We start from the raw sequence: 16,518 nt of genomic DNA, 5'->3' as shown, positions 1-16,518 counted from the left end.
TTTGAATCTGGGCTTCCCAAGAAAAAAAAAAAGAGAGTCAAGAAAAATGAAGAGAAACAAAGAGTTGCTGGAGCCGCCTATCGTCGTTTTATGCTATGTCTCAAGTCAACAGACCAGATACTGCTGTACGCGCAGAGGACGCGATTCGAACGCTATAAAGTGGGATGTAGCAGCAGCTGTAGCGGCAGCCAGGTAGCTGCAACCTAGAGCCCGGGCGGTCTTGGGCCCAACAAGGGGTACCTGCTACCTGCCTCGCCGCTCTTCAGCACCATCCCTCTGAATTCGTCACTCGTTCGGCAAAATTTCGACTTCACTCTAACCAATTGACCCCTTCCCACAGCCCAGCTGTGAAAAGCACTGCGAATCTGCCATCAACTTTCCAGCCTCACAATGCCTTTTTCATCAAGATAATTGCACAGCAGCGATCGCATGGTATCTGTGATCCCGTTTATCAACTCATGATTTTGCTCTCGCGTCGCGCGCCGCTCCATCGCCGCACGCGACAACTCTAGTTATCTTTCCGCGATCCACGATGCCCGATATCGACCCCGCGGCCTTGAGCCGCCCATCCGTCAGCGTTTCAACACCGGTTCTATCAACAAAGACGCTGACCCTCACTGCGCCGGGCTCCCAGAAGTCTGTCAAGACGAGTCAGATAATTCCGGCCCGAATTGACCTTGAACCGCTCTATGCTGCGCTGAAAGCCGCCATTAGCTCAGAACAATGGCTTGTATACAAAGAATCTACGACGGAGTTTCTGACTGGTATGGGTTAACCAACTTTGGCACAAGACTGCCATCATGTCCCTATCCGCCATGCCGGACTATATTCTCATCATGTGATAAAAACAGGCCATCTCAACCAAACCGAATACTCGAGTCGAATTGACCCGATATTGTCATCGCCAACGGGCGAGAAGAACCACCTGCACAACCAGCTCATTGCTGCAATCTACGGCAATGTCACCCGGGAGATGCCCGATGCTGGCCTTGCGCCATGGGTTAGTGCTAACGACAAGCCCACGACAACGACAGGCAGCAAACCTGTGTCGGGTGACGCAGCAGAACGGAGGCTAAAGGGAGAGGTGATGCAACTACCCGCACGGGATCGACGGCGCATCAAGGAGCTCACACAAAACGAGGTTCGTTATCATCAGCTCTTAACTTGCAGCTACTATCCAATTACTAACCAAATCTTGAAAACAGTATGATCCTCATGAGAGCTTGGCAAATATGTTTACCGAATCACACCGGAAACCCTCCTTGGCTGCCGATGTGCCCCCTAGCGCAGCTGGCGGTATCAACAACATGAGTAAGTGGATTGGCTTGGATTTTTACTCCCAAAAGTCTTGTTCTCTTGCTCTCTTCTTTTCCTAACTTTGATTCTAGACTTTGACCTGGAGATTCGAAAACGATATACACAACCTCTCGCCGTCGAATCCGGAGAATTTCCTGATATGGGTCAAATAGCCGGGCGAATGCTTCCCTTCTGTTATGAGGCCGGGCTTATCAACGGCCATGCACCTGATGCGTCTCAACTCATGTCTGTTGCTACCGAGACGTTTATTAAAGAAGTCTTGACGCAAATCTTCAGCCGCACTCGGAGTAATGGGCCTGGCGATTCTGGTAGCGCGGGCTACGGAGTAGGTACCACATGGATCCAGACGCACAAGTACAGTCGGCAACTTCACCGAGAAGAAGACGCAGCACAGAGAGGCGAAATCACCCGAGATAAAGCAGGGTTGTTACCTATCGAGTCCAAGGCTGCCAGTGAGAGAGGCCCACTGGGTATAGCAGATGTACGAGTCGCCTTGGAAATGGCAGATTCAGGCATATCTCAGTTCCCCATTGTTACAGCGCAGATTCTCTACGGGTACCGAGACGGCGAGCTCGAAAACTGGAAAGACTACACTTGGGTCAACGGCGAACCACCCGCACCAGCAGTTGAGGAACTCGTGGCCAATGGCGACTTGGCATTGACCAACGGCGCACTCCCCGATAATATGGATATTGATAACGAAATAGGGTGGGAGGGAGCAGAAAACCCCGACATGGATATGTTGGATAGCGTCTTGGACTCGTGTCTCGCCGTCGGATGATGAAAGAAAGAAGAAAGAAGCGTTTTTGGCCGCTCATTGCTGCTGCCGTTCTGAGCAAGACACCCTGACGGCGATGCCGAATAGAATATCCTCCCAAACGCGATAGAGGGGAGGGGGGTTTCAGGGTAAGCGGCTTTGGATAGATTAAGTGGCTGACAGGGCACCTATGACTATGGGATGCCGGGATTTTGACAGGACATCCACACCGGAATAGAGTGGATGGATCGCAGTTGGTTCAGCAGGGGTTCAGCCTTACTCGGAGCAGACAGATGCTCAGCTGCAGGCTTTGACTAACCTTGGCAAAAGCTGGGTATACGTTGCCTTGCCTTGCTTCTCTTTTACTTTGTTTTCTTTCTCTTGATCTTTCTTCCTTTATTTGCTTTTCTTGTTCTGTAATATTTGTCACAACGGTGGGATTCAAACGGCGTTGCCGGGCTGCAATTATCTTCACCACAGCGTTGTTATTTCTTGAGGCAAGGGGGGGGTTATATGGTTGATTTTGTTCATCTATGAATTGTATTTTGTATGGAACGATACCCTAGTGGCAGGGGGCAAAGGCAAAACAGACCACGAGGCGAAGGGGTCAAGCGAACATGTACATACAGACGAATGGGGGCGAGGCACGGCAAAGGTGGTGGTACACGTCCAATGGCGGCAGCGCATCTTGCTGGCCGCCGGCGTGAGCGTCTTACTCGTGATATTTATTTAGGAGGTGCTAAAGCAGTAGGTGGTGTTTAATGCGAGAAATAAAACAACACGGAATAGCCATATGTATCTATATATAGTATATCTCGATATTCCGTGGCATCTGTAAAGGATGCGGGCTCTGACTCGAGCGCAGCATCCGTAAGCATGTCGTGAAGCGCTGACAATTGAGCTGGTGCACTGCAGTCTCGCCTTGCGAAGAGGCATCCATTACTCGGGTACCATCAAACACATCCAGCAAGTTGTCTATTGGCTGGCTGGCTAACCTGGATAGGAAGACACCTTCTTTACTCCTGAATCCGTCCTGATGGCCACTAGAGAAGAATGTAATCTTCCTCTTTCGCCACCGAGTTAGCCACGACGTCACTTAACGGCCGGCAGATGACGGTACTTGATACCCAGTGCGTGTTACGAGAAGCGTTGCGCAGGCATTGAGAGTGCGATGCGCCCAGCCAACGCCCAACAACGACGATCAAAGCAGCTCAGGTTGCAATAAGAAAAGCAGGAGACAAATCACGAGGAAAACGCAGTTGTAGAAACATGTGAAATAATAAAAATGCGGATTGTAAGATTCATGGCATGATTTTTTATTTAATTCGTCGTAACTATCCCTCCTTCTTCGTTGTCTCATGGTCATCTCCGAAAGGACATGAGCAGAGAAAGGCGTGGGTGCGCCACCTGCGAAGGCCGTAATTTGCACTGTGGCCGGCGGAGTACGCCGTGCCAATCGCGTGAATACGGTACGAAACTCGCAAACCTCCTTATGTACTGGATTCCATGTTCTCTCTGTGTAAGGTATCGTACACGTGCTTTGCGCGCTGGAATTCTCTCGGGTCAAAGATTAAGTGCTTACCGTAGAAGGTACCTACCTCAGTCTGGTCTGGTGGTGCAGAGTAAGACGTGTGCTGATTGAGGGATTTGTTACAAGTCATCAAATATCATCCACGTCTTTTGGCTGGGCCCTCTGAAAGGAAACAAAGGAACATCCATTACAGTAAGGTACGAAGTAGAGGGGGGAGGAAAAAAAAGGTTCAGGCTCATTTACGCTTGTCAGGTTGGGTAGCTGGAGCTAGGCAGATTGTCCAGGGCCTTGCCCACTAGGAGCAGGGCGCGTGAAAGGACCCGAAATGAGGAAATTCAATAGCACCACTGCCACGAGATGAAAGCCCATGCAAGTACGGGGTGCCTGTGCTGCTAGTCATGTACCGGACAGGGTTTTGGATGGGTGAGACTAGAAGAAACGTTGTGCTGGTATTTTTCCCTTCTTGGAGAGTGGGAGATGAGATTCTCCATGCTGTGCTGCCTGTCTGCCTGCCTGTGCTGCTGATAGGTACCTGACGAGGCGAGGCGAGACGATGTGGCAGAAGGACTGAGTCATCTCATCAATGGATGACTTTGCAGGCTGATGCTGGGTTCAGTATCTGTACCTGTACCTCTGCTGGAGACGGCATCAATGATGATGCATCAGATTGATCAACCTGGATGTGTGGATGTTAATGTACGAGCATGTACCTGCTGGCAAACTGCACGGCACGCACGCACAGTATGTACCTGCGTTGGCACATGCTCAACACCAGAAAGCAGCCAAAAGCGCTCCCCAGGTGGCAACACCCACTAAAAAGGTTCGCAGCGAGCCAGAAGCAGCTGTAGCCTGTACACACTGCTAGAGCCCTGCACCGAAGCCGCGGAAGCCCTGGCGGAACAGCGCTGGAGGGCAAAGGGTGGGGACGTGAGGCCCGTGCGACGCTTCTAGAAAGCTTCCGCAGGGCCCTTGTCTCGAGCCACCGGCCGCCTCTCTTTGCCTCCCCCACCTCTGCATTCTCTCTGCTACTGGCTTTTCTGTACCGGTTGATTAGGCTCAGCTTCATTTTCGCAGCAACCTGGACGAGAGCTCCCGCCCGCTAGCTGGTGCTAGTTCGAGTTGCTAATTCCCAGGTAAGTGCCAACTAAAAGTCTAAGGTTTTTTTGCTGGGCTGGCAGCTGCTGGTTGGTGCTGTGCTGTCTCTGTCTGTGCTGAGCTGTGCGTTGCGTTGACGTGGTGGCTATTGCTCTCTTCCCAGCTTCTCGACTCTGCCAGCTGCTGTGCTTCCCCCCCATTTCTTTGCGCCTCAGGAAAGCTTCTCTTCCCGCTGGAAACTCCTCCTCTCATCATCCCTCAGGCTCAATCAATCCACCACAGCACAAGCATCGCCACCCGCGAGCATCATTGAAGCATTCCCATCATCCCATCCCCCGGGCAAAGGCCCACCAAACCTCGTTCGCAGCGTCCGTCACCTTTTGGCTCGTCATCTTTTCTCTTCCCCACGCCGTCTTCCGCTTCGCCCTTCTAGGCTCGGCCCCTCTTCTCCCTTCGTTTGCCCGTCCTTCGGTCGATCCAAACGCTTGATCCTGTCGCACGACCCCTCCTCGTCCCCTCGTCCCCATCCTCGTCTTCGTCTTTGTTCTCTTCGCGCCTCTCTCTCTCAGCTCCTCATCTAATCTCGCCGTGCTGCCGCAGCCTTGTCGACGTATCCTTCGCCCGCTGCACCCGCTACTGCTGGTAGGTCACAAGCTCTCTTTTTCTCGTCTGTGTCTCCCCTTCTGTCCAGCTTCCTCGGCTCCAGACGCAGCAGATAGCGCGCTGGGTTGACGTTTCGGCCGCCACCGTTATTTTCTGGCTGTCAACTCACTGCGTCTTGTGCCTCGTTTGCCGCCGTCCTGCAGCCCCCAGTCTCGCCCGTTTGCCCTCGTCTTTGCTTTCATTTTCTTCCTGTCATGCCTGCCCAGCCCATTGCCATGCCGCCCGATCGGGTGCTAGCGAGCCCTTGTCCTTGCTCTTCCCTCTAGTCGTTCGCATCTCGGCCTCCCCGGTAACGACGCCGTCCCTCAGACCTGGCCTGGGGGGCGTGCCAAATGCCCACGACTTGCGGCCCTTGTCGATTGGCCCCTCCGTTTGAATTTCCCGTCCTCTTGTCTGCGATGGCGGGCCACCCGGTTCTGCACCCCGGCCGCCTGGTAGCGTGCTGCTAATTCTCGTCGCGCAGCTTCGCGCATACAAAACGGCTCTACATCCCAGACCCGCTCCCGCGCAAGCTGTAGGTCCAACTCACTCCGGTCATTCTTTACCTGTACCTTTCAAATACGCTCCTTCTCCGAGTTGCTTCCTCTTTCTTGTCGAGTTTTACGTCATTATCTGTTTAATACTTAGCCGTCACCCAAACACTCTTCACTGGTCATGTCTCTACCAGAAGCTTACCAACATGAGATCCAAGCTCTCAACCGGCAGGTTCTGCAAACCTGTCCTTCCGATATCCTCCAGTTCTGCGCCGACTTCTTCCTCTCGCGACTAGCATCCGAACGAGCGGCGAGCATTTCCATCTTCCGCGACCGAGGCACCCCCTCGCCAAGATTCTCTCCGTCGCCTACCAGCCACTTTGCAATGATGTCTAGCCAATTCTCGAGCCCTTTTGGGGCCAACGCCAACCCCTTTGGCGGCAGCACGTCGCCCATGGCATCACCCAACGTGATGCACCGCGTCGTTGAGGAGGACGAGAGCGATCATCTGGCCCCCGGCGCCCCCTTGTTCTCAGGAGCATTTGGGGGCGACGCATCTACCGAGGCTCCACCGACCATGAGGGCCCCCCCTACCACCGATAGCTATCCGGCACAGTACAACTTTGGACGTCGGACGTCCGTTTCAGCAGAGTCGCTGAAGCCGAGCGCCGACAGCTACGACAACTGGACCCCTCCCTTCACCGAAAAGACCCCCGAGCAGGTTGAGCGACTCAAGCATGCCATTGAGGGAAACTTCCTCTTCAACCACTTGGACGATGAACAGAGCGCACAGATTCTGGGTGCTCTTGTCGAGAAGCCCATTCCCGCCAGGGGCATCAAGGTAAGCAGAGCACAACAAGAAAAGCACACATTTCCCTTTTCTTTCATTTTACTAATGGACACGACAAATAGGTAATCAGCCAGGGAGATGCTGGTGACTATTTCTACGTAGTTGAGCGTGGCTCGTTTGATGTCTATGTCAACCCCTGTGGCTTTATTGAGCCTGGCCCGGATGGATTGGGCAACAAGGTCAGCAGCGTCCAGGCTGGTGGCTCCTTTGGCGAGCTTGCTCTCATGTACAACGCTCCTCGTGCAGCAACCATCATCTCTGCCGAGGGAAGCTGCACCCTGTGGGCTTTGGACCGAGTGACATTCCGTCGTATCCTCATGGAGTCTACCTTTGCTCGTAGACGGATGTACGAGAGCTTCCTAGAGGAAGTGCCCATCTTGTCTTCGCTTACCCCCTACGAACGATCCAAGATTGCAGATGCCCTCGAAACACAAAAGTTCGCCCCAGGAGACGTCATCATCCACGAGGGCGACCCTGGCCACTCCTTCTACCTCCTCGAGCACGGCGAGGCAGACGCATTCAAGGGAAACGAAAAGGTGCTGTCATACAAAAAGGGCGACTTCTTTGGCGAGCTGGCGCTGCTTAACGACGCTCCGCGAGCCGCTAGTGTCGTGGCTTCGACGGACGTCAAGGTGGCCACGTTGGGCAAGAACGCATTCCAACGGCTCTTGGGCCCTGTCGAGGGCCTCCTCCGAAGGACAAGGTATCAGGGCGTCAAGACGGGTGTGGAAGACATGGACCCCCTACAGCAGTAAGCTGCCACAAGAAAGAAACGAACGAGCGAGCATCCTTATGTGTACGTTTGTATCGTTTTCAAGGTGTATAATGTCTGCACGGGTATAAGTTACAGGTGTGGTGATGACGCTAGCAGTTTAAGAGGCAGGATTTTCTGGACATGAAAAGGGTACCGAGCATAGATGGGCTCCTCAGATCGGTTCTACGGGAGTGACGGGAGCGGGCTGGGGCATTTGGCAAAAGGGTTGCATTTTTACATGGCCGATTGCGACTTCGTGCAAACGACTGCTCGCTTTATCGGAGGCCCTATGTAACGGGCACGGCTTACCGGCGTTTTCGGGATACTCTTTGTTTTGCTTTTTTTCCTTATCATATTTTACCCCTAACATCTTCACCCTCGTTATTCTCCCTCCCTTTGAGACATTGTCTATTTGAGCAGATACCTTGTTTGATACCGTTATCAATGCGACCAATATCTCTTTGAGGGCTGACTTGGGGTGATTACACATTCTGATACTACCGTAATTCCCTTTTCCCCGACCTACTTTCATTATTTGTTTGTTACAGGAAAAGAATATATTGTACCTCATATCAAGATGTCTGTGTAGTTTTATTTTATGTTGTAGCTACCTAATCAAGGTCGTTTTGACGCCAGCTGTGCTTTCCGTATGTCTTGTAATTGTGATGCCCATAACTGTCCATTAACCCTTTCCATTTGAGAAAACAAAAGTTTAAAAAAGAGAGAAATACTAAAGAGAATTTAAGCAAGAGAAAAGGAGTAAACTGTAAGAAAAGTAAAATAAAGTAAAAACAAGGCCCTATCTCTTTGATGTCGCAATTAGGCAGTAGCATGCTCAGCAGCGGCAGCCCTGCTCCTCAGCTCCTGTCGTATCTGCTGCCTGAGCTCCTGGACGGCGATTTCCGTCTCGAGAACCCTGCCGACGCCCTCGCGCCAGTTCTGCTCCAGCCCTTGCATCTCGCCCTTCACCTCGTTCTGGCGGGACGCGCGCGCTGCGTTGAGGAGGTCCATGTCGCGCTTCGTGGCGGCGAGGTCGCGCTCGAGGCTGCGGAGCTCGGCTTCGAGGTGGTAGTTTGAGAGGAGCCATGCGTTGCGGCCGTGGGAGTCGAGGAGGGAGAGGTTTTGGGCGCGGGAGGAGAGGTAGGAGGAGGAGATGAAGGCGTTTGAGAGGGGTTGTCGTGATGCTTCTACCGAGGAGGATGATGAGGAAGTCTTTTTGGAGCGCGTTGATTTCTTTGTGGGAGGGGGAGGGAGTTCTTGGGCTTCGTAGCGGGAGAGGTCGAGGGGTTGGGATGGTGCTGAGGATGCGATGCGGGCGAGTTCGGCGGCGATGGCGGGCGAGAAGGATGGTTCTTGGGGGGGTGTTGAGGATGAAGGGGGTGGAGGGGAGAATGTGGATTGTTCGGCGGCGATGAGGGCGCGGGCGGCGGAGAGGGCTTCGGAGGAGGGCTCGGGGTCGATGTCTGTGAGGAGGAGGTTAGTTGGATTTGATTTTTGCTTTGATATTTGGTGTTTTGGGATGGGAGGGAGGAGAGGGAATGAACGTACATGGGAGGGATTCGTGGTATGCTGGTGGGACGGCCATTTTGTCTATTTGCTTTGCTTTTGGTGGGATGATTGTATGATGGTGTGATTGTTGGTTGAAAAGACCGTTGTTAGCCGGTGAATTGGCTGGTTGGTTGGAGGGAAAGTCGCTGCGGTGTCGCAAGGCTGAAGAATCTCGCGATAGCGATATCTTTTTTCGTCGTTTCGGGATTGCTCAAACGGTGGTGCAAAAGATAGAAGAACAGAGTGTTTCCAAAGATAATGGATCGAATATATTTAAGCTCGTAAGCCGTGAATATGTTTCGTTTCTTCGAAATATTGTTACAAAAGGGTTGTCAAATGCAATCAATTCAGTCAAGTTTCTTGCTGAAAAAAGATGATGCAGAAAAGATGACCGACGCAGCAAAGCCCAGCTTTGGGCCAACCAGCACGTGTTTTCCGCGACGCAAGGCTGAACGCTCCAGGCTTACATAATCATTCCCGGTTCTCTGAATTTGGGCGTTTGGCGTGTGTCGCCGGTGCACGGACCAGCATGCGGTAAAAGTGGGGGCTGGCGTCCGGGGGTGACGGAGAGGAGAAAAGAAGAAAGACGAAGAACAGGCTTGAAGAGGCAGGACGTTTTGCTGCTGATGGGGAATTAATTGCATAATCATATCGATACGAAGTATATACTACAGGGGTTAGAGGACGCATTAGTCGAAAAGCCAAGTAGAAGAAGTGTGATATATCGCCTGCTTGGCTGGACTCTTTCTGTCGTTTTCCATCATTCTAAAAGGGACGAGGCCATGTCTGTCTACATCACGACACACATTACTGGGCATCACTGCAGCACATTTTCCTGCCTCACGTCCACCCCCAATTCCCAACACAAAAAAAGTGTCAGGTGTGCTTTGTACTCTATGCAGTGTGTCGAGCGTAATATCCGACTGCCGATACATTCCCCCATTCACCCATCGATCTGCAGCCTCTCCTTGGGCTATTCAACTTTGCATTTACCCCGAGCGGGGTACGCTGTCGTATCGGCGACCACCGACACGGTGAGTCTGGCTTCCCTGGGACGCTTGCTGCCAGTTGGGGCACGGCCTTATCTTGTTCAAGTAAGGCCTTACGTGTCGTCTGAGGGCATTGATTAATGACTCGGGCAAATCGTAGCTGGGATCGCAGCCGTTGACGTGACGCTCGAGGGGCTGCAGATAAGCATCCCGGTGGCTTTCAGAGCAATGTAAACAGTGAACCACTCTTCACGAATGAACGCAAGCTATCATAAAATGTTACACGGCTTTGATTGGTTCTATCAGAGAGCCCCAGCCTTCATATCATTGGTAGAAAAATAAGAAAAGCGTATTATACAGTGATACATGTCATCCCGCCGGCAAAGCAACGTCACGGCGGGTATGTATCATGAGTTCGGCCTCAGATGAGTGCCGTCATGTCTGGTTCCGTGGCTGTCATATCCCACTGTCCCATTCCTTCCCTATTAAAAGAAAAAAGAGAAGAATAAAAAAAGCTATAGTAAATATGAATCATGATGTATCGTGGGAGGGCATTCAGACAAATCGAGGGTAGGCACGACTGATAGCAGCGCTCTCTGGGGCATGCGAGACGACTTGTCTCGTCTAGACGGAGTGGACACTCTCGGCCGAGTCCGTCTTGGAGAGGTCGTCGCCGTTCTCCTCATCAAGAGGTCCGTGGAGATGCTCCTCGAAGAGAGGGTCAACCTCATTCACCTCAAACTTGGTCTTGAAGTCAGAGAGATGTTGGTGGGAAAAGCTGTTGGAGCGACGGCGGGCATTGGTGAAGCGGAAACCCTCATCCACGACTTCTTCGCCGGCGCTTCCCCTGTAATGGAATCCATTGTTAGTAAAGTGAATCATGCGGTGGAACAAGATCAAACAGTGTAATGACGTACCAGTTGCCTTTACCACAACCGTCCTTCTTGACCTTCTTGGGGTCAACATCAACGTAGCCGCTCTTGGCGAAGAAGCGAGGCAGGTTTTCTGTTGGAGAGACGCTGCCATCGGCAATGCCCTTGTGGTCACGGTCGTTGTACTTGTGAGAACGAGTCACTGTTACAAGACGACCAGGTTAGCATGCTGATCTCGGCAAAATGGGTATCATTGGGAATGGGCTCTAGGCTGACTGTTTGAGTGATGTGTGGTTGGTTAATCAGGATCTGATAGAAGAGGCCGCAGACAGTTGGCCTCTGATGTGATATGTAGATGTAATTGTAGATGCTATGCGGTGTGTGAGAGGGGCGAACTGGATGGAGGAAAGGAGAAACGTCGCAGCGTAACAGTAATAGGGAGAGACGTGATACAGATGCGGGGGTGCGTAACTGCAGCTGGAAACTTACTTTTGATGGATGGATGGTGAGAGGCGACAAAATGAGAGCTAGGCGCAGAAGGGGTAAGACGGAGGCAGAGCGGGGGGGATCAATGGCGACGAATTGGCCGGAGAAAGATGGGAGAGGGAGACAAAGTTGGAGTAAGGGTGAGGAGGCGTTGCCGGAACGGGTGGCAGTGATTTTTTGGCTGGCACCGTTTATGGGGTTGCTCTGGATGGAAGAGAGAAGATGGAGGCGGTGGCTGGAGGAGTTTGAGAGTTGATGAATTGGGATTGGAGTGTGTATGTTGATGTTGTTGGTGTTGTTGTGCTTGTTATATGAGAGAGAGATGATGAGGTTGAGAGATGGAGGTTATATGCGTGTGAGAGATGTGATGAGATGAGTCGGGAAAAGAGAGCTGTGAGGAAGCTGGGCAGTTTGGGCTTTTGTATGTCAAGGTGAATGGATGCAGCATTCTATCACAAGGTGTCACGCGAGACGTCTCGGGGGTGGCGCCAACAGACGGGAGAAGCAAGATCAGCCAATGGCGAGGCTGGGAGGGCCGCAACGGTGAGGTGAATTGGGCGGGATTGCTCAATTGACTTGGGTAAGAAGATGGAAATTTGTTGAAGCAATCGCTGAGGAGAAAGAGGGGAGGGGGGTGGGCAAAAGTTCGATGGCGTCAGGTACTGGCCATGTACCGATCGACCGCTGAGCCCACCGAAATCAATCCACGCAAGCGGCGAGCCAACGGGTGACTCTACCTGCTCATGACCTGCCGGTGACCTGCAGTTTTGTCGGGTTCGAGGCCGTGTACTCCGTGCGTGCTTTCCTGCTTTTGCCGCGTGCGTTCTTGCCTAGAACGACGATGTGGCTCAATAGCATTAGGTTGGACCATATATCGCGTGACCTGACGCAACAAGCGCTACGCTGTGCCCTTCCGCCTCCTTTTGGGCCTCCCTGCCCGCTGAAACTTGGATGGTCCAGCGGGTTGCATTGCATTAAAATTTGAATTGGATTGCACAGTGCAGTGAAGCTATTCTTCCTTCTTCCATTTGTGTCTCCCCAATCCAATCCAATCCCAATCGCGATCAATTCCTTCGCTCCCAATTGCTGCTTCAATTGACTTTCCAATTGGGCTGACGCTTGTTGCTGCACCTCTGCAGTCACGCACCCGCCCGCTTGCGGCACTGCTGCCTTGTTCTGGACCCCTGGGCCCCGTTTCCCCAGACTTTAGTGACGTTGTCAAGTGGACTTGTGCTCGGTACTCGAGGCAGGTACTGGGTACGGTCAACCCGGTGAGCCAGCCGCAGCTAAGCGGGGTACGGTGTACATGCAGAGGCCGTAAATGCTCCGTGCTGCCCTCTTGGTCATCTTAGTGCAGGCGCCATCGTCTGGCTCCGTACAACGGAGTACGAGCACAGCTACAAAGTGCGAGTACGAGTCAATCTTAGTTCTATTTTGCGTCATCTCAACTACACAAACAAACCAACAAACAAACAGTAAATTCTTATCCAGATTCCCTGCTGAAACCGGCCGAGATCAACAAACTCCTTATCGGTGCCTCGGCGGTATTTTTGGCGCATCATTCAGCCTCCTCCCCAGTAGCGTTGCCTCTCTGCACGGAGCCCCGGTGTGGAGACGCCGTGGCAAAGTCTCAGCCGAGTGCTTCCGTGTCCGGGTGAGCACAAGCAAAAACATGGCCAGACACCAGCTAAACGTTGGCTAGTTGAAGACTCCACCGGTCCCTTGAGTTAGGAGTCATTCTCGGCCATGATCTGGAGAAGAGGCCACGTTTGTTGAATAGGCCGGTTTGATATGGATAGCCTCATTGCCGATGTCGCTCGCTGCAGGGAGGCAATGCGGGTGATGGCAGGTGGCAATGCGAGTTCTCGGTGTCATCCGAATCCATTTGCAATATATTGACAGCTTCGAGGCAATTACGGATACTCGTATGGAGAAACTCCCTCGAATCTGCGCGGTAAACGGCAGCGACCAGGCACATGATGTCTTCAGCTGATGTCGGGAATTGAGGGTCCAATGTCTCGGCCAGGCTTCCGTCACTGACGTGACATGAGACACGACTCGACTCGTACGTGTCTTGAATGCAATTCAGCATCTAGACTACCACTGCATCGTTTTGGACACAAAGTCTTGGATATCATGCAAGGGGTAATAAAAAGTAGGTAATGATGTGACTGTCAAGTTCTTTGTACGGCAATCAATGCCGCTCTGCCCTAGGATTGACTCATATTGTGTAAATATTGAATGTCATACATGTAATGCATCCCCAGCCTTGTTTATCTGGACATATGATGTAAATGATGTAAATATTCTCTTCAACATTCTCGCATAGGATTTTTAGGTGTTGGGCTCTTGCATGTTACTTTGAGCACGATTGGCCAATCCAGCTAAGAAGCTGAGATACTTCGACGCAAACCAATGCATATGTGGATAGGAGGTGGTTGCCTCCTCATCAGGCCACGGACTGCAAGACTCATCTGTAAGTCGGTGAAACGATCCAGTAGTGGGCTTGGTGATGCTCTCTACACTCGTGGCCCTCCTAGTCGTGGAAGGAACTCTTTAACCTCCTAGTTCACTTATTTAACGCTGTTGAGTAGCCATCTCTAAGAAGCAGTTATTTGCATAAACATTTGTTCTCGTCATTCCTTCTCGCCATGTTTATCTCGCCATATTTACAGAGATTTGTTTGCCACCCCCTGCTGCTCGAAATGTAGGCCTAAGTGCAGAATTTCATGACGACAATAGAGACAGGGAGGACTACATGAGCCAGTATTTCTCAATAGATCATCCGCCACCTCCCATTTGTTACTACACTGGTTAACACCTCTGTCTAGATAATTCTACAGGAAATTTTATTGGCATGTAAATCCTTTTCCACAAGGAATCGTCGAGTGTCAGAAATTTCTCGATAATACCATTTGCCACACGTACACGCGCCAGACCCTACTTCCTCTGGCATCTACATCAAAGCATGCTGCTCGTATCAAAGCAGCCAACAGGAGAGAAAAAAAAAAAAAAAAAAAAAAAGGCACTCCCGGCTATCACAATCACAAATTGGCCCTACGTAATACCCGAATCACAATGTTTGTCCATTTCAGTCCTCGGCATTCCAGAGCTCCGATCTGATCGCGGGTGTTTTTTATCGGCAAGAGTCGCACAAGAGGGAGACACTGGTCGCAGGCGCACAATTCACCTCCTGCGCAAACTTCCACGTCATAGGTGTGTGGTCAGGCAGGTTGGGATTCAAAATTCAGGGGTAAGCAATTGTGAATACGGCGCTTCCTCACACGCATCCCTTAATCGAGGCTGTTCTACCAATCTAGCGATTATCTCTCACAATCCACACAATGCAATACGAAAATAATATTCAACGACCAATAATTAATTATAATAGCACTATGACAAACCTCGCTTGTTCGGTGATTAAACCCCGTGAATCGCAGCTCCAGCTGTTAATCGGGAGCTTCTTCAAAGGGTACTAGCACATGCACACAGCGGGGACCTTTGAATCCTTCGTCACTCTTACACATAACACGCACAGCTTCTCAAATCAACTTAAACCTCCTTTTTTTCTTTTTCAATGTGTCACACTGAAGCTAACTTGGTGAATTCGACGGAAGAACTAAGGGCCAAAATAACCACAAGCTGCCTTGAGCTTTCTTCATAAGCTGTGAGCTTATTCCATCGTCATACCTTTCCCCTCCATCGCGTGGCAAAACTACGAGCCCCCTTCCAAAATGGACCACCCACCAGAAATCGTTGCACTTCTTGAGAAATATCCCTCATTGAGGGGGCCGATCGAGACTGGCGTCGAGGTATTATTCCCCCTAATACTGTCAATTAAAAAAGAAAGTGAGCGCAAAAAAAGGATTCTAAGCACGTCGCTAAGCTTCCCCTTTATTTTAGTCTCACGATGGCCGCGAAGAGCGACTGCTCTCCTTCATCCTCTCTCACCCCCATTTACATGACATGAGGGGCAATCCCTCCAAGCTTCTCTCCGTCATTGACGAATACTCGGCCAAGCATGACTTTCTCATCAGCATCGGCGGCCACAAGGCCAAGATCATGTCCGACCTGGTCACCAAAGAAAATCCCCAGACTCTCGTCGAACTGGGCGGCTACCTGGGATACTCGGCCATTCTCTTTGCAGACACCATGCGCCGCAACAGCAAGCCAGATCAACAGCTCCGCGTGCTGAGTCTCGAGATGAGCAGCGAATTTTCAGCCATTGCTAGAGAGCTGATTATGCTTGCGGGGCTGTCCGACATCGTCAAGGTCGTCACTGGCCCTGCGGAAGAGTCTCTGCGGAAGCTGCATGAAAAGGGCGATTTGAACAAGATTGACTTTTTATTCTTGGACCACGTCGAGGATTTGTACGTTTCTGATTTCAAGGTCTGCGAGGAACTGGGGCTCTTGCAACAGGGCGCGGTGATTGCGGCCGACAATGTGGTGAAGCCAGGCGCCCCTGAGTATCGCAAGTATGTCAGAGACCACCCGAGGCTGGAGAGCACCGCAGTGGTGGGATTGATTCAACCTGGAGATCTCAAGGTAAGAAAGAGCTTCACTCAACGGCGAGTCTTTTGTTACTGACATTGGCAAAGGATGAAATCGAAATCACCCACGTTAAGAGCTCGGCCTAGACACTTGGTGATAAGGCTTGGCTTGAGGGATACAGATGACAGGCTATATTTACTACATCTACTGATCTTGGATTTAACATCTACCCATCGACTTCTACTGCTGCCATGCAAGAGATGTGGCGAGGTTTCTCTCTTCATGCATCTCACTTGGCACGGGGCACACATTCTCTCAAGATTTCTTCCTCCCTGTTCCACGAAAACAGAGGAGAGAGATCTCATTTTGTCATTATGGATTTGTCTTCACAACCTGATAAGATACTCTTTGTATGTTAGATGCACAAGCGATGCAGTTCGTGCGTAGCATGTAATTTCCAGTTGCCAAGAAACAGAATGTCACTCTGCCGCGAATGCAAACAAACCACCAGTGAGATCATGGCTTACTGCTGATACGGACAGAATACAGCAGCAATAAAAAGGAATCGTCATTGCGGCAGACGCAAAAAAAGCAACGACACCTGCAGGATTCGAACCTGCGCGTGCGAACACAATGCCTATGATACCTGTAGATAGCAGGGCATCGCCTTAACCACTCGGCCAAAGTGTCTT

General features: G+C 51.4%; 6 protein-coding genes and 1 non-coding gene across 7 annotated transcripts; 4 read left to right on the top strand and 3 right to left on the bottom strand.

Annotated features, from left to right (window-relative positions):
• Positions 1-532: 532 nt before the first annotated feature.
• On the top strand, positions 533-2,098 carry M431DRAFT_491326 (hypothetical protein; the record flags this gene model as incomplete). The annotated part of the gene is made up of 4 exons (XM_024916895.1): positions 533-764; positions 852-1,141; positions 1,206-1,311; positions 1,389-2,098. The coding sequence occupies 4 exons, from the start codon at positions 533-535 to the stop codon at positions 2,096-2,098; spliced, it is 1,338 nt and encodes a 445-aa protein (XP_024779386.1).
• A 3,919-nt stretch (positions 2,099-6,017) lies between these two features.
• Positions 6,018-7,441, top strand: M431DRAFT_478746 (hypothetical protein; the record flags this gene model as incomplete). Its single annotated transcript, XM_024915704.1, has 2 exons — positions 6,018-6,677; positions 6,749-7,441. The coding sequence occupies 2 exons, from the start codon at positions 6,018-6,020 to the stop codon at positions 7,439-7,441; spliced, it is 1,353 nt and encodes a 450-aa protein (XP_024779385.1).
• A 694-nt stretch (positions 7,442-8,135) lies between these two features.
• M431DRAFT_312519 (hypothetical protein) lies at positions 8,136-9,478 on the bottom strand. Its single transcript, XM_024914236.1, has 3 exons — positions 9,456-9,478; positions 8,989-9,293; positions 8,136-8,903 (listed from the first exon to the last, which is right to left on the bottom strand). The coding sequence occupies exons 2-3, from the start codon at positions 9,023-9,025 to the stop codon at positions 8,260-8,262; spliced, it is 681 nt and encodes a 226-aa protein (XP_024779384.1). The 5' UTR covers positions 9,026-9,293; positions 9,456-9,478; the 3' UTR covers positions 8,136-8,259.
• Positions 9,479-10,533: 1,055 nt separating this feature from the next.
• Positions 10,534-11,455, bottom strand: M431DRAFT_504672 (hypothetical protein). The gene is made up of 3 exons (XM_024918505.1): positions 11,339-11,455; positions 10,895-11,051; positions 10,534-10,824 (listed from the first exon to the last, which is right to left on the bottom strand). Coding segments are annotated over exons 1-3 (381 nt in total). The 5' UTR covers positions 11,340-11,455; the 3' UTR covers positions 10,534-10,601.
• Positions 11,456-12,402: 947 nt separating this feature from the next.
• M431DRAFT_312481 (hypothetical protein) lies at positions 12,403-13,087 on the top strand. Its single transcript, XM_024914235.1, has one exon. The coding sequence runs from the start codon at positions 12,657-12,659 to the stop codon at positions 13,035-13,037; it is 381 nt and encodes a 126-aa protein (XP_024779382.1). The 5' UTR covers positions 12,403-12,656; the 3' UTR covers positions 13,038-13,087.
• Positions 13,088-14,883: 1,796 nt separating this feature from the next.
• On the top strand, positions 14,884-16,157 carry M431DRAFT_312423 (hypothetical protein). Its single transcript, XM_024914234.1, has 3 exons — positions 14,884-15,147; positions 15,239-15,880; positions 15,934-16,157. Exons 1-3 carry the CDS (start codon positions 15,070-15,072, stop codon positions 15,970-15,972), a joined length of 759 nt encoding a protein of 252 aa, XP_024779381.1. The 5' UTR covers positions 14,884-15,069; the 3' UTR covers positions 15,973-16,157.
• Positions 16,158-16,421: 264 nt separating this feature from the next.
• M431DRAFT_t31 lies at positions 16,422-16,516 on the bottom strand. Its single transcript has one exon. It is a non-coding gene; the product is annotated as a tRNA-Ser (tRNA).
• Positions 16,517-16,518: the final 2 nt, after the last annotated feature.

This window comes from Trichoderma harzianum (genome assembly GCF_003025095.1).
Source record: "Trichoderma harzianum CBS 226.95 unplaced genomic scaffold M431scaffold_2, whole genome shotgun sequence".
Lineage (NCBI taxonomy): Eukaryota > Fungi > Ascomycota > Sordariomycetes > Hypocreales > Hypocreaceae > Trichoderma > Trichoderma harzianum.
The sequence above is the reverse complement of the archived record's forward strand: the minus strand, read 5'-3'. Positions and strand labels throughout refer to the sequence as shown.